The sequence below is a fragment of the Leptonychotes weddellii genome, chromosome 9 (genome assembly GCF_054177405.1).
Source record: "Leptonychotes weddellii isolate Sample4059 chromosome 9, ASM5417740v2, whole genome shotgun sequence".
Taxonomy (NCBI): domain Eukaryota; kingdom Metazoa; phylum Chordata; class Mammalia; order Carnivora; family Phocidae; genus Leptonychotes; species Leptonychotes weddellii.
The window spans coordinates 28,622,299-28,638,920 of NC_138377.1; the positions used below are offsets into that span (position 1 = coordinate 28,622,299).

Sequence of the window (16,622 nt, forward strand, 5' to 3'; positions counted from 1 at the left end):
TATTATAAAAGGAAATATGTTTATGGCAAGTACTATAGGAAGGTATAAAGTAAAAATTAAAATATAAAAGTTTCCCAGTAGTATAAACCCAAAAGAATTAAAAGCAGGGACTTGAACAGATACTTGTACACCCATGTTGTTAGCAACATTATTCACAATAGCCCAAAGGTGGAAACAACCCAGATGTCCATCAGTTGATAAATGGATAAACAAATATGGTGTGTGTGTATAGTGGAATATTATTTAGGCTCAAGAAAGAATGGAATTCTGATAACATGCTACAATATGGATGATCTTTGAAGATATTATGCGAAGTGAATAAAAAAGACAACTATTGTATGGTTCCACTTATATGAGTTACCTAGAACAGTTAAATTCATATAGGCAGAAAGTAGAGTGGTGGTTACTGGGGATGGGAGAAGTTGTTGTTTATTGGGTATGGAGTTTCAGTTGGGATGATGTAAAGATTCTGGGGATGGATGGTGGTGATGGTTGCACAACAGTGCAAATATACTGAATGCCACTGAATTGTAGACTTAAAAGTGGTTAGAATGGGGCACCTGGGTGGCTCAGATGGTTAAGCGTCTGCCTTCGGCTCAGGTCATGATCCCAGGGTCCTGGGATCGAGTCCCGTATCAGGCTCCCTGCTCCTTGGGAGCCTGCTTCTCCCTCTGCTTCTCTCTCTCTCTCTCTGTCTCTCATGAATAAATAAATAAAATCTTTAAAAAAAAAATGGTTAGAATGGTAAATTTCATGTTATATGTATTTTACCACAGTAAAAAAAGTTTCCCAACTCTAACCTGGAGGTGGTGTCCACTATAAACAGTTTCTTTTATAACCATATAGATAGGCAAATATAAGCATAGATATGCAAATATGAACATGTTAATTCAAAATCTACTCTTTGGGGGCACTCATTTAGGTGCTGGGGACTCCACAGTGTACAAAATTGACAAGGTTCCTTTGGTCATGGAGCTTTTTAAAATTTTGTTTTACACAAAATGGATTTTGGTTGTTTTACACCTTACATTTCCCCTTAACAGAGACCTTTGGACATCTTTCCAAGTTAGTTCTTAGAGATGTACTGATTTCATGGCTGCATGGTATGCCCTCATATGGATGTGCTATAATTTGTGGCTGTTGTATGGAATGGACAAGGGGAAGAAGAGGTATAGAGATTGCTGTGGTTTGCTGCTCATGTTTGCCCCCTTTTTTTTTTTTTTTTAAGGATTTTATTTATTAGAGAGAGAGGGAACACAAGCAGGGGGAGTGGGAGGGGGAGAAGCAGGCTTCCCGTCGAGCAGGGAGCCTGATGCGGGGCTCGATCCCAGGACCCTGGGATCATGACCTGAGCCAAAGGCAGATGCTTAACGACTGAGCCACCCAGGCGCCCCTTTGCCCCTTTTGTAACTTAAAATTTTATTAGAATAATATAAAAAATCAGTGTTATAAAAAAATCAGTGCCAAATATATCAAATAAAAGTTCTTTCCCCCTCTTTTATTTTTAGTTTTATTTTTTAAGATTTTATTTATTTATTTGAGAGAGAGAGAATGAGAGACAGATAGCAAGAGAGGGAAGAGGGTCAGAGGGAGAAGCAGACCCCCAGCTGAGCAGGGAGCCCGATGCGGGACTCCAGGATCATGACCTGAGGCGAAGGCAGTCGCTTAACCAACTGAGCCACCCAGGCGCCCTCCCCCTCTTTTAATCCTATTCCCTGAAAATAGTAACCATTGTTAATCATTGTTAACATTAAAAGTTATTCATCCTTCCAGACATTTTTAGTGCAATTGCAAATATAAAAAATACATAGAATATACATATTCTCATTCTTTAGGAGCTGGCTCATGCAGTATAATACCATTAGATATATGTATGTATATACAGTCTGCTCATTTAATTCAGACTGTTGTGAGTTATGCAGAGGAAAGAGCTGGACTGGGCTTCAGGAGAGCAAGGCCCTGTCTAGATGGTGCTGTGGCAGGCAGTTCCTTAGTTGTCATTTGCATGCTGTTCCCTAGTCAATGAGATCACCTCAAGGAGAGAAATCTAGTGTGCTAGAAATATTACTATAGAGTTCTTTGGTTGCAAGCATTAAAAACTCAACTCAGCTTCTGTTAGACAAAAAATGGTGGTGGGGGGCATTATAGAAGGATTTTAGGTAGCAAGCAAAGAAATATTTATTTATTTAAAAAAATTTTTTTTGAGATTTTATTTATTTATTTGACAGAGAGAGAGAGAGAGAGCACAAGCAGGGGGAGCAGCAGAGGGAGAGAGAAGCAGGCTTTCTGCTGAGCAGGGAGCCCAATGCAGGGCTTAATCCCAGGACCCTGAGCCAAAGCAGCTGCTCAACGGACTGAGCCACCCAGGCACCCCAAGTGAAGAAATATTTAAACAACGGAGTCTCTGGAAAGTCAGGAATAGGGTGGCTTTGAGGGTTTCAATATCGGTGTTTATCCCTTTCCATTTCTGTATGTCTGTTCAAGTTTTCCTGGGAAAAAGTGAGTGGCTTAGAGACCATGTGTCTACTGATGGTTAAGGGGGTAGAGTCCTGGGTTTATGTGCCCCATCAGAATCGTACGGTGTTGGGGAGTTGCAGTTTTGGAAAGGATGGGATTCAAGGCTGGCAAAACTGAGTGTTGGCCTTGAAATGTCAGCCATCTTAACCCTAGATTCTTACTCCCCTCTCAAGGAGGAGATGACCGCCGGGTTCTGCTATGGCACATGGAACAAGCTATCCACTCCAGAGTCAAGCCCATACAGCTGAAAGGAGAGCACCATTCCAACATTTTTTGCCTGGCTTTCAACAGTGGGAACACCAAAGTATTCTCTGGAGGTGAGAAGAAGGGAGATTTCTACCTTGGGCAATTCACTGTGGCTGAGATTTTAGATAAAGGAGTGCTAAAATAACTCCTTGTTTTTCTTCCTTTATTTCACTGAGCTGTAGAATTACTGGTTTCCCATAGCTTGTCTTTTCTGCATTACAGCAGAAATACGAACAGGTATATGAGAGCAATTTCTCCCTCCCTCCCTCCTTCCTTCTGTCCTTCCTCCTCTCCTTCCTCTGTCCTTCCTCCCCTCCTTCCTTTTGTTCTTTTGATCCTTCACTCTCATTCTTTTTCAATAGAAAACTTTTTACATTGCAATCTGGCATGCAGAAACACACACATACTTAAAATAGTACTTAACCTTACTATGTGTGGTACATTCTGGTTTTTAAAAAATTCTGTTTCATTTTTAAAGATCTTAAAGGTTGTGACTCAAATTGATGTCCTCATCCATGGATGGCTCCTGTTTGAAAAACGTTGTGTTAGGGTACAATTGGAATGGCTTGTGCTCAAGCCAGCCTCTTGGTGATGTCTTCTATCTATCAGCCAGACTCCTTTCTGACCACCACATTTCTAGCCGACCTCTCTTCTGCACTGCAGATTTTCCCAGGGAATATCTACCTGTGTGTTCTAAAAGCAATTTAAGTGCAGCAGATCTAAAACCAAAATTATTAGTCTTTCTCCCCTGCACAAATATTTCCTCTTGTTCCCTGGATTCCTTTTCTCAGTTATTATCAGCATTCACCTAATGATTAAGCTATTAGGTTCAACTTTAAGAAACTGCTAATACTGAAGCACTTTTAACTATAAAAATGACAGTTCCACATGGTCAGCCTAATAGAAATCTTGAAGTCATCCTCAAACCTTCCTTTCTTTCATTTACCTATCTTGTCACTCACCATCTAGACTTGAAAGCCTCTCACATTCATCCTTTAGTTTCTGCGCTCTTTCTATACCCACTGCCCTGGTTCAGGTCCTTATCTTTTATCTGGACTGTTGCAGTGGCCTTTGTGATTTCTGCAACCAGTCTCTAACCCTCCTTCTTATTTATCACAAGTTTTCTTTTATTTATTTAATTAATTAATTTATTTATTTATTTGAGAGAGAGAGAGAGAATGAGAGAGAGAGAGCATGACGGGGGGAGGGTCAGAGGGAGAAGCAGATTCCCCGCCGAGCAGGGAGCCTGATGTGGGACTCGATCCCGGGACTCCAGGATCATGACCTGAGCCGAAGGCAGTCGCTTAACCAACTGAGCCACCCAGGTGCCCCACAAGTTTTCTTTTAAAAATAAAGTTTTACCGTGTGAACCTCTGACCCCACAGTGTCCACAGGATAAAGTGTAAACTTCTGTCTACCTCTCTAGCCTCATCCCCCTCCCCAGCATTTTGTACTCTAGCCCACTAAACCACTTGCCATCTTAGGTGCCCTTGTATCGTTTGCTTTTGCTGTTCCTTCATGGATCATGATTAATTGTCCAGTCCCCACCAGTTCCCCTAAGTCTTCCATTGGTAAGAGTTTTGAGTTATTGGAGTTTCTGTTCAGATGTCTTCTTCCCCATAAAAACATTCTCCTTTTCTGCCATGTACTTTCAACCTGCTCCTGAAGGAAACAGTTGCTCCTTTATCTGTGTGCCCATTATAGAGCATTTCACTACAACAAGTTAACCCATTTTGTCATTATTAGTTGTTTGTGTAGATGAACTGGGAGTTCCTCAAGGGTCGGGCAGAATCTTCCTCCTCTTCTCGTATCCCTAGCACCTCAGCTGTGCCTGTTACCTAGAAGGCATTAGTATGGGTTTGATTTACTTGTTATGCACCCACAATAGAGTTGATAGCCAGGGATTTAAGATGTCCCAGGCCACATCTCTACTGCTACTATTACTTTCTATTTAAGTGACTGTTGGTTGTGCTTTCAGTGTAGAGTGGGAATTTTTTTACTTTTGTCTTTTCATATTCAGGTTTTTATGTTTCGTTATATAAACCCTTTGAAAGCAGGATTACACATATTGTGAATGTATTATTTTTAGATTCTTCGATGGAATAAAGAAAAATGCAAGAGAAAAAGTTTCCCATCACTTATACTCACAAAGTCATCAGATTTTAATGCTATGAGATGATAAGGATATGAGTAGTAGCAAACATTTATTGGGGACTTACTAAGTGCTCAGCCCTATTCTGAATGGTTTTACAAATGTACTCGTATCTTTGCAATGACCCTACAAAGTAGGTACAATTATCCCTATTTTATAGTTAAAAAAACGGAGGCATAGATTATCTGTATTCTAAGTCTCACAGTTGAGTGTTTTCCTTAAAAAAAAAAAAAAAGCTAGCTTGGATGAATGATTTAATTTGCCCATGATCATTTACTCTTTTTATTCTTTTTCTTTTTTTTTTTTAATTATTTATGTATTTATTTGAGAGAGAGAGAGAGAGAGAAACAGCATGAGAGGGGATAGGGTCAGAAGGAGAAGCAGGCTCCCCGCTGAGCCGGGAGCCCGATGTGGGACTCGATCCTGGGACTCCAGGATCATGACGTGAGCCCAAGGCAGTCGCTTAACCAACTGAGCCACCCAGGCACCCTTTATTCTTTTTCTTAATGGCCACAGTTTTTTGTTGTTGTTTTTATATTATATATATATATATATATTCTGTCGAATAATTCATTTTGGAAACTTATATCTAGTTGCTACTAGGCTTTCAAAAATTCTTTATATCCTTCTGAAGTTATTTTTATAAAACTTTTCTTCTAATTCTAATTAATACTCCTAATTTATATTAACACTGACTTTGCTCATATGCTTTCTGAAAACTTTAAGATTTCATGTGATATGGGCAGGTAGCACTTGGCAGGAATTATCAAATGTCTACTTTTCTCCCTTACAGGAAATGACGAGCAAGTTATCCTCCATGATGTCGAAAGGTAAATAGATTGTTGGTATGTGAAGGTGACTGACTCTGGTTTTCATATGAAGAAAGGCAAATATCTCTTTAGACCAAAGTAGTCGTTTTTTGAAGGAAATAACATAAAGCCAGCTGTCCTTTTCTGAAACAGATTTCTGTAATAATTTTGAAATAAAATTTTGATTAAAAAAAGAAGAAAAGGATTTGTAAAGGTGGAATGAACTTACGCACTTTTTAGGTGAAAATTTAAAGGGAGAGGTTGGAAGAGAAGGAAACAACGACATAATAATAACTAATCTTTACGTGCCAGGTACTATTCTAAGTGCTTTGCATGTGTTCATCAGTTTCACCCTCACAATGATTTTATGAAGCAGTACTATTCTGGTCTCATTGTGGATGAGGAAGCTGAGGTGTTAGGGATGTTAGGTAACTTAAGGTCAGGTGGTGCTGGGATCTGAACATGGCCACCTGGTTCCAGAGCCATGCTCTTGCTCACATACCAGACAGCCACATCGACCCTCTTCTTCCCCTGCTGATATCAGATCTGGTTACTTTAAAGTGCTCCCTTATTTTTGGAAATCAGGCACCACCCCCAAATCTACAGAAGCAGATACATTCTGCAGGAAGTGAAAACACTAAACTCATCTATCAAGTCACTTTCAGCTGTGCTCATTTAGTGCAAAAAAACAAACTCACCATGAAATCTATAAAAAGTTTTTCTAATAGAATTTTTTTTTTACCTGAAAGTTGAGTACCTACTTTTTAAGGAAATACAATATCCTTTGGGTTTTGCTTGATTGACTTTGCACTGGAAATGAGGGAGGGTCCTACGTGAAGAACTCTAGGGCTGGGACTCTGCACTCTTTGTGTGCATGTGTGTGCCTGTGTGCCTCTCTCTGCTCTCTGTCTCTCAGCAGCGAGACCTTGGATGTGTTTGCTCACGAAGATGCAGTATATGGCTTGTCGGTGAGCCCAGTGAATGACAACATTTTTGCCAGCTCCTCAGATGATGGCCGGGTTCTCATCTGGGACATCCGGGAGTCTCCCCATGGAGGTAGGGTCAAAGGGCTGTTGGACTGTGTTGGAGAGTTTGATGTCAGGCTCATTGCAGAGGCAGTTTATGACCTGGGTGACTAATGTGAGTGGGAGAGATGTAAAGGGAGAGGCAACTCTCATGGTGGGGCACAGATGTGTGTCTGTAGACGTCCCATCCTACGCCTAAGCCAGAAGTGAGGCACCTTTCTCAGGCCTTCTCTAGCCGCTTGTGAGCCTCCACAAACCCTTGAACCTGTCGGAAACCCCACAGTACCATGGTGTTTAGCGGCCCCAAGGAATAGAAGATGCAGTACTTCATTGTAGAGGGTAGCTCCCAGGAGCCAGCTCTGTATGGTGCTGACACGCACGGGGGGTGTTCTGTGCTCGTGTCCTAATTTTAGGTATGTGTATAGAAACTGAAAATGATGACAGATACGCTTTGTTTAAGAGGGATTGTCCAGGTGAGTTCCTCCTCCAGATGTGTTCTTTGGGCTTCTGAAGTGTAAAATGAAGAGTTGTTCTGTTGAATTTCTCTGAAGTTTTTCAGGAAATGCATCTTTTCAGCTCGTTTCCTGAATAGAGCATTTACTCTATAACTCTGCCTGTGTTCAAAGACCCTTTCCTCCAACAGTCGCTTAACCAACTGAGCCACCCAGGCGCCCTTTATTCTTTTTCTTAATGGCCACAGTGCCTCCCTGGCCCCCACCTCTGGTGCAGCTTTGTCATGATCGTACCCGTGTACACAGAATTACTTTCCTGCCTGTCTTGTCTGACAGGATCTGGATCTTTTTATTATTCTGTATTCAGAGCATTTAACGTGCTGACCTGTGCCTCATCATAGAGACTCAGGCTATAAGAAAAGCTTGGTCTTGGGGTTAGGCAGATAAGGTAACTGCAAGGAGCAGCTGTGGTTGAGTCACCATGTGCTGGGGAGGTGAGAGCCTCCTCTGTCTGGACTGCCTAGAGGCCTGTGCAGTGTCCCGCGTGGAAATCCTAGACTGGGGAGTGTGCTTTCTGTCTGTTGCTTGTAAACACTTTCCACAAGAGTATGTCCTTCTGGGTAGCAGAGTGATTCCTTCCTTGCCTGGAGCCTGCTAACATAGGCAAAGGGATGCAGGGTTTCTAAGTGAAGTTGATTGGGAGCTGGCTGGATGTAAGAGTTCAAGTGTTAGGTGCCTATTTTTTTTTTTTTTTAATATTCCAATATGGGGAATGAAATGATAAAATTCTAGACTGAGGCTATTTTCTCTTCAGTTTAGGGAGCAATTTAGACGGGAAGACTGTGCTATTGTTTTTCCTCGCCTTCAATTTTCTCATTGTTTTGCTTTGTCTTCATTAAATCTTTGTGTAGTTTTAAAACTTTTAATTTCTAAAACTAATAAATTTGGATACAGGTACAATAATCCTACCAGTAATTGTGAATTTTTTCAGCTCATGTGGAATTCAATCTTACTTACTGTAAAACAGCTTACCTTCTTAGTTCCTGTGACCATTTCCGTTTTGTCACAGGATCTGAAGAGGTAGAATACTCAGTGTTTCTGAGTATTATAGCTTCCAGTTTGCTTATATGTGTTAGAGTTGCTGTTTTCAGACTTGGTGTGTACAGAGTGTGTGCTAGTCCTTGTGAGCAGGGTTGACTACTGGGATGATGCACTGCTTTGGGGCTCCAGCTACTAGGGACGGTTTCTACAGGGTCACATTCCTGCTTTGCCTGCCTCTGACCCAGAGGCGCTGAATGAGCTATGGGGCTGATTGTCATTTCTCTATTCACAGAGCCCTTCTGCCTGGCAAACTATCCATCAGCTTTTCACAGTGTCATGTTTAACCCTGTGGAGCCCAGGTTATTGGCCACAGCCAATTCAAAGGAAGGAGTGGGACTCTGGGATATTCGAAAACCTCAGAGGTGAGCCCCCTTTAATTCATATGGTGTTAAAACTTGCCCTTGCCTCAACTCTCAGGTAATGTGATCAGCCAGCAAGGGTTGTGAGAACCTGTTTGGCCGTTGCTCTCAGTTGGCCATCTCCTAACATTTATCGGTGCCTGTGAAGCCAGGGGAGCCCTGTCCCCAAGAGACAGGCAGTGTGAAAAATCCACACTCCTTGCTGAGGGAGTCATAAATTGTAATCTGACTCTAGACAAGTCAATTCTAGGCAAATAGATGAGAGCCTCCCTTCAGTACTGCCTTCTATCTTTAGGCCCAGGGTTCCCCAGATGCCTGGGAGCTCTTGCAGGGGGGGATGGAGGAAATGGAGGGGGAGAATTTGTCAAACTGTGGCCACTGAACCATTGATTCTTAACTCCAGGCAGGAGGGGATTTCTACGTGGCTTCAGGAGAACTGGGAATCCCCCAGATTGTGTGGAAATTATATTATGTACCCATCTAAGTGCATTTTTCTATGAAGGGAGTTTATTTGCTTTTTTCAGTTTCTCAAAGAGACCAGTGGCTAAGACAATAAAGGTTAAGAGCCACTGCACTATAGTGTTAGGGACCTAACATGTTTTCCCTTCTCTTTGCATTATTAAAAGAGTACGCTGAGGACAATCTTTGATGGTACAAGTCACTAATGGGAGAATTTCAGGCATCATTAAGGGAAATGTGTGGATGGGGACGAGTAGGAGGCTTTTTCATGTTCTCTAAATACCATGGTGGGGGGACAACTTTTTATGGCACCTGTACTTAAAGCTAGCTTTGCTTTATAAAAGACTTACATGCATTGTCGGCTGTTCTGGAAATTCTGCATGGAGGTAACTTCCTACTTTGTAAAGCAATATTGCAGAAGTATATCATAGAAAGTAAGCGAGGTTATGATTTATTTCATGGGCCTCAGATGAAAGGGGCAATTAGGTACAGAGGCTATCTTCCTTGGTGATTTTTAGTTCTAGCTAATTCTCTCCATGGGGCTGTCAGAGGGATCTAGAACTATTGCAGCAGATCTGTATAGGCCAGAGGGGTGCTCCTGTTGTTGAGCAGGGCTCCCTGAGGCTCTGTAGGGCAGCAGAGATTTCTCCTGCCCTTTGGTGCCTATACACCCAGCCCTTGCTTCTCCATCCTACTGAAATGTATACAGTGGCAGGATCCCTATTGTGCTTTTGCACTGTGTGCTTGGGGAGGCTCATTCCCTGCCTGTGTCTCCCAATGTTCGGCTGTAACATTCTGTGCCACTCGAGACTCTTTAAGAAGAGCTGTTCTGCCTCATTCATTTTACAAGGGGCAGGAACAGGACTAACTATGCCAGTCTTCTCCCAACCTACTACCTCCCATACTTAAAATTGTAATGAATAGCTAGTGACTGGAGTGGGGCCCTGAGCTATTATTCATTTCCAATGGAAAGCTTGAGTAGTGCATACTGTCAGCAATGTCTTGAGAGTAGAGGAGAGGGTGAGTGTTTTAATTCTCCTAATTTCCCCCCAGCGGTTTCCTACTGTGTGTTGTATTTGGGCTTTCCTTCTCTTTCTACTTATCTCCTCACTGAACATGACTTCTTTAAAAAAAAAAAAAAAAATCTAAGTGAGATTATTGTTTTATTTTTATTTATTTATTTATTTATTTATTTATTTATTTATTTTTAAAGATTTTATTTATTTGACAGGGAGAGACATAGTGAGAGAGGGAACACAAGCAGGGGGAGCGGGAGAGGGAGAAGCAGGCTTCCCGCCGAGCAGGGAGCCCGACGCGGGGCTCGATCCCAGGACCCTGGGACCATGACCTGAGCTGAAGGCAGACGTTTAATGACTGAGCCACCCAGGTGCCCTATTGTTTTATTTTTAAAGTAACATTTATTAGATTTAAGGTTTATTTTATTTTATTTTTTTATTATATTAGTCACTATACAGTACATCATTAGTTTTTGATGTAGTGTTCTGTGATTCATTGTTTGCGTATAACACCCAGTGCTCCGTGCAGATTTAAGGTTTATATCCATAGAAGTATAACGAAACAAACCAAAAAAAAAAGAAAGAAAAAAGAAAAAAAATCTCATCTCCAGATTATATCTGTTACTTACATTTTCTACATGTTTGTACATCAGTATGGTTCTTATTCTTGGTCTCTGGTCACTCTCCAAAGGTAACTATAATGAACAGTTTCTTATGTATTAGAACATAATTTAATACACATACTAGCATGTATATCTATCCTTTAAAAACTTTAGGCTAAAGGAACCATGTATTAATACCCACCGTTTTCAACTACTTTTTTCAATTAATATGTATTGGAGCTTTATTCCTATCAGTACTTACAGATCTAGCATGTTCTTTTTCTTTTTTTTTAAGATTTCATTTTTGAGTAATCTCTTCACCCAACATGGGGCTTGAACTCACAACCCTGAGATCAAGAGTCATATGCCCCACTGACTGAGCCAGCCAGGTGCCCCCTCTAGCACATTCTTTTAATGGCTACATGATATTCCATTTATATGGTGTATCCAATAGCCAGGACTTCTTGTTTCCAGTGGGCATTATAAACAGTGCTATATTGAGCTTGGTTGCATAGCACTTGGCCTACCTTTGCAAAAATATCTGTAGGAAATTGCTGCATCAAAGGGTGTATGCTTTTATATTTTTGATAAAAATTGTCACATTGTCTTGCCACCACAAAAGGCTACACTGATTTACAAATCTACCAACTATGCATGAGACTACACATTTGTCCAGACCCTTGTCTACACTTATACTGTCTTGTGGGGGGAAATGTTATCTTCCTGTTTTGATTATGTCTTTAATTATGAGTGAGGTTATATGGTTTCTTTGGTAACCTGTAGTTTTCAAAGCCCATATGGGAGAAAAGTCATCTAATAAGGTTAATTGATAATCTTGACTGATTCCTTTCTTGGACTAAAAGGAGGAGCATAGTGGACTAGGATGTTTTTACCTGTTTCTTTCAACTCTTCTAAGGTTCTTTGTGGTTCTGTGGGAGTGAAGCAGACAAGGGGCATGAAATATTCTTGGGGTCCTGTTCTTCATCTGCTGGTATTTTGGGATTAAATTACAGATCTTTTCTGTTTGAATTCTCTCATTATAAATTTGTGTGGGAGAGGAAGAGGGGGCCCTTTGTCTTTTCCATGCAGGATTGATTATGCTGAGTTGGAATAGGTGATTTGTCTCCTGAAAACGGCTACCTAGAAACCTCAATCTAGATCTTGGGGCACTTCTGAATCCCCTGGGAGGATAACCCTGGAACAAGGTAGATCTGTTCCAAGGGATACTTAAAGTCTACAGAAATATTTTAGGAAATTTGTGAACCCCTTGAAATTGCAGGTAAAATTGTGTGTTTGTGTATTTGACTGAGCACACATGTCAGTTTTTTCTAGGGATTGGGAGAGAGTTTTTACTAGGTTCTCATAGATACCTTTGGCCCCCAAGAGGAAAAAGTTGTTCAGTGTACTAACGATTCTAGATTTAGAACCTACTGTGGTACCTTAGCAGGCTTATAAGCAATTTTCAGCCTGTAATAGCTTGGGCATATGAGTGAATTCTGGGCCTACTCGGGAGGCCTACTGGTGTCCTAGAAACAAATATAATCGTCATAGATCAATAAGGGGGCCTCACACGGAACACATTTTTCTTCCTGGCTTAACCTATAGATTGTTCCATGCTGAAATGGTTTCTTGAGCCTACCCCAAGCCTAAGCTGTACCTCTCTACTTTAGGTTGGTAGTCTGTAGGAGTGTGAGTGGGTCATGTGTGCCCCACTCCTTCCCTGAAATAAGTTGATTAGAGGGCTGGCTGGTAGAATAAAATGTCAGCTCTAGAGGGGACTTTAGTTATCATCTGATCTGACTTCCTCATTGTACAGCTGAAGAAGAAACCATCCCAGCAAGGTAAGGGGAGGCAGAAGAGCTTGGTGGTTTAGAGCGCAGGATCTAAAGCCATCATACTGCCTACACACATCCAGGTAGTATACCTTAATAGCCGTGTGATCTTGAGTAAGTCACTTCACCTCTCAGTGCCTCATGATAATAAATAATAGCTAACATTTATTAAGCATTACTTGCAAGGGATAATGACAATTTTATGAACAGTTTCTTATTTGGTCCTTATGACAGCCCTGTGAAGTAGGTTCTATTGTTTTTATTTTAATGATAAGGATATCAAGGCACAGAGAGTTGAAATAGCTTGTGTGTGTATGAGTGTATCATGTCCACCCCCTCTTTTTTTTTTTTCTAAAGATTTTATTTATTTATTCATGAGAGACAGAGAGAGAGAGAGAGGCAGAGGGAGAAGCAGGCTCCCAAGGAGCAGAGAGCCCGATGCGGGACTTGATCCCAGAACCCTGGGACCATGACCCGAGCCGAAGGCAGACGCTTAACCATCTGAGCCACCCAGGCGCCCCACCCCCTCTTTTAAAGCACATCAGGCCCCTATACATTCTAGTTCTCTTTCATTTGTGCTTCCTTGCAATAGAACTTTGTCAGAATTCCTCCAATTTTTCCATTACAGATCTGTCCAACTCTGAAGTCTGAGTCCTTTAGACATCTGCCTCTGAAAGTTAAACCCCTTTTCACTGTCTTCCTGGTCCAGCCCCTGTCTACATGCTGGCCTTCCAAGTTCCTTGCTCTTCTAATCCTGGAAACCTGCACATAACTATTTATTTTGCTCTAAAGCTTCAGAGCCGAGGTTGTAAACTAGCTGCCCATAGGTCAAATTCAACTCACAGAGACATTTTGCTTGGCCTACATCATTAATCGTGTTTGGGAAATTACACAGAAAAATCATAATTTCTAGCACCTCTTGAAAAAGTCAAAAGGTCTGGTATCATTGGATCTTTCTTCTCATATGGCAACAGTCAGCTGAAGCTGTCATGAGTTCCTCCTCAAATCTTCCAGACATGTTCCACCACTCCTTGATGTCTTAATCCAGGGGTGCTTCCTTCATTTCCATTACTTGCCTGGCCCTATAGACATTGGAGTTTGAAAGGTCTGCTTTAGGGATCAGAGTGGTAATGAGTGGGCCATAGGGTGAACTGGGTAAGAGAAAAAACTTCACATACACAAATAGACATTGCATGTTTGGATAAGGTGCCATTCCTTTCATGCGGGTTATTTCTGCTGATGTCTTTTTACAACCATCCTGTTCTTTGTCACTGCCAACATCCCAGTTAATGTCTTGCTTGGACTGGTGCAGTGGCCTCTGAACAGGTTTCAGATCTGCCATCCTTTAACATCGAGGGAGTTCAGAAAAAGTAAAGATTCCCCTGCTGTTACTCTGCTTGTCTCACCCTTTTCATTCCCTGTTTCAGCTGACTGCTCACTCACCACCTCTCTCCCTTCTCATATCTTTAATTTCTGTCACTTTCTGTCAGAAACTGTAAGTTCTATGACAGGTAATAGTCTTGCTTTGACAAGGATAATAGAGTGATTCTTTCCCACTCAACCATCAAACTAGGGCAAGCCAGGAATTCTGTAAAGACTTACCTTATAAGATGGTGCTTTCACGTGGTGTGTAAATGACACATCTGAAAATGGGCAATGAGTGCAAATTCCTACTATCAAAAAGGAATTGCTCTCAGGACCTCACCTGGCTTTGGGGGCCTCTAGGTTAGATGTCTGTTTTGCAGGGCCTCTGTCAATCCTTCTTCTGTAGAGACCAAATTAAGTGTAAATCCTTGCCTTCTGAGCAAACCAGACCATCTCCACCACATTGCATTTTGAGGGTTGCTTATACTATTATGGAGCTCAGGGTACAGCTTCAGAGGCTGGAAAAGTTGCTCATGCTCTGATGCTTGTTGAAACTTTAAAGAATGAGGCTGTCCAGACCAGAATGCAAGGCCATTAGGGTAGACAGAGATTTCTTTCTTTCTTTCTTTCTTTCTTTTTTTTTTAAAGATTTAATTTATTTATTTGACAGAGAGAGAGACATGAGAGAGGGAACACAAGCAGGGGGAGTGGGAGAGGGAGAAGCAGGCTTCCCGCTGAGCAGGGAGCCCGATGTGGGGCTCGATCCCAGGACGCTGGGATCATGACCTGAGCCCAAGGCAGACGCTTAATGACTGAGCCACCCAGGCGCCCCTAGACAAAGATTTCTAAAGCATGACCCAAAATGGACTCTACATGAAAGAAAAAAGATGATAAATTGGATTTCATTCACATTAAGAACTTTGGTTCATCAAAGACACTGTGAAGTGAAAAGATGAGCCAAAAGACAAGCCATGATCTGGGAAAAAATTATTCATCATGCATGTATTGAACAAGAATTCCTATCTATAGAATCTATCCTAATAGAACTGTAAATCAGTAAGTAAAAGAAAACTTTTAAAATGAGCAGAAATGTTGGATAGGTGCTGCACAAAAGAAGATATACCAAATAGCTAATAAACATTTGAAAGGTATTGAGTTTCATTACTCCTGAGGGCAGTGCAAATTAAAACCACAGTAAGTTATCATTATACATCCTGAATGGTTCAAATTAAAGAGACTGATAGTACCAAGTTGTACAAGGGTGTGGAGCAACTGAAATTCTCATACATTTTAGGTGAGGGTAAATTGGTACAACCACTTGGGACAACTCTTTGTTAACATCTGCTAAAACTCAACATGTGACTCCATGACCCAGCAATCTCACCCTTAGGTATATCTAAGAGAAATGAGTATGGACTTCCACCAAAGATGTGTACAGTAATATTCACAGATGCTTTATTCATAATAGCCAAAAGCTGGAAACAACACAAATGACCATTGAAGGAGAATGGATAAATAAACTGCAGAATAGCCATACAGTGGAATAGCACATAGACATAAAAAGAATGAACTATAGGTACACACTTGGATGTAGCTGAATCTCACAGTCATAATGTTGAATGAAAGCAGCCGGAGAGATGCAAAAGTGTATGATGTTCAGGAACAGGCAGTTGTAGAAGTCAGAATAGTGGTGACATTTGGGAAGGGTATTGACTTAGGGAGGCATGAGGGAAGCTTCCACGGTTTTATATCTGGGTGGTAGTTCCATGGATATATACTTTAGTAAAAAAATTAGCAAAAAAAAAAAAATTATTGAGCTATATACTTAGAATTAGTGCACTTTATTATTTAAAGTATATATAATGTATTTATTTATTTAAATTATATCTATTTGTCAGAGCAAGAGCAAGGGCACACAAGAAGGGGGAGTGGCAGGCAGAGGGAGAAGCAGGCTCCCCGCTGAGCAGGGCGCCTGATGTGGGACTCGATCCCAGGAATCTGGGATCATGACCTGAGCGGAAGGCAGACATTTAACTGACTGAGCCACCCAGGCGTCCCTATTTAATGTATTTAAAATACATTTAAAAATTCCAAGGTCACTATTATCTTCACATGGGTATTTGCCTTCCCTGTGATTCCAGTGGTTGTAGCAATATTACCAGTTCTTTAGGGAATGATTTGAAGGGACTAAAGAGGGGGAGATGAGAGTCAGGAGGACCCAGTAGTTTGGATGGTGTTGTAGAAAACTGCAAGAGGAAAGCTGGGGACCATTGGAGTTTAGTTGTCAGAATGATTAGCTCTAATTGGGGGACATGCTTTATGGTCAGCCACTCCTTTTTTTTTTCTTTCTTCCCCCACTCACCCATCTTTTTTTTTTTTTTTAATTTTTTTATTCTTATGTTAATCCCCATACATTACATCATTAGTTTTAGATGTAGTGTTCCATGATTCATTGTTTGTGCATAACACCCAGTGCTCCATGCAGAACGTGCCCTCCTCAATACCCATCACCAGGCTAACCCATCCTCCCACCCCCCTCCCCTCTAGAACCCTCAGTTTGTTTTTCAGATTCCATCGTCTCTCATGGTTCGTCTACCCCTCCGATTTCCCCCCCTTCATTCTTCCCCTCCTGCTATCTTCTTCTTCTTCTTCTTTTTTTTTTCTTAACATATATTGCATTATTTGTT

The 16,622-nt window shown here is 41.3% G+C and overlaps 1 protein-coding gene across 1 annotated transcript in view; it reads left to right on the plus strand.

The window, feature by feature from the left end:
• Positions 1–16,622, plus strand: part of LOC102741484 (DDB1- and CUL4-associated factor 5) — a 40,561-nt gene that overhangs the window by 22,854 nt on the left and 1,085 nt on the right. The window contains exons 2-5 of the mRNA XM_081830356.1: positions 2,691–2,834; positions 5,709–5,745; positions 6,641–6,780; positions 8,535–8,664. Of these exons, the coding sequence (XP_081686482.1) occupies positions 2,691–2,834; positions 5,709–5,745; positions 6,641–6,780; positions 8,535–8,664 (451 nt within the window). The remainder of the gene's footprint in view (positions 1–2,690; positions 2,835–5,708; positions 5,746–6,640; positions 6,781–8,534; positions 8,665–16,622) is intronic.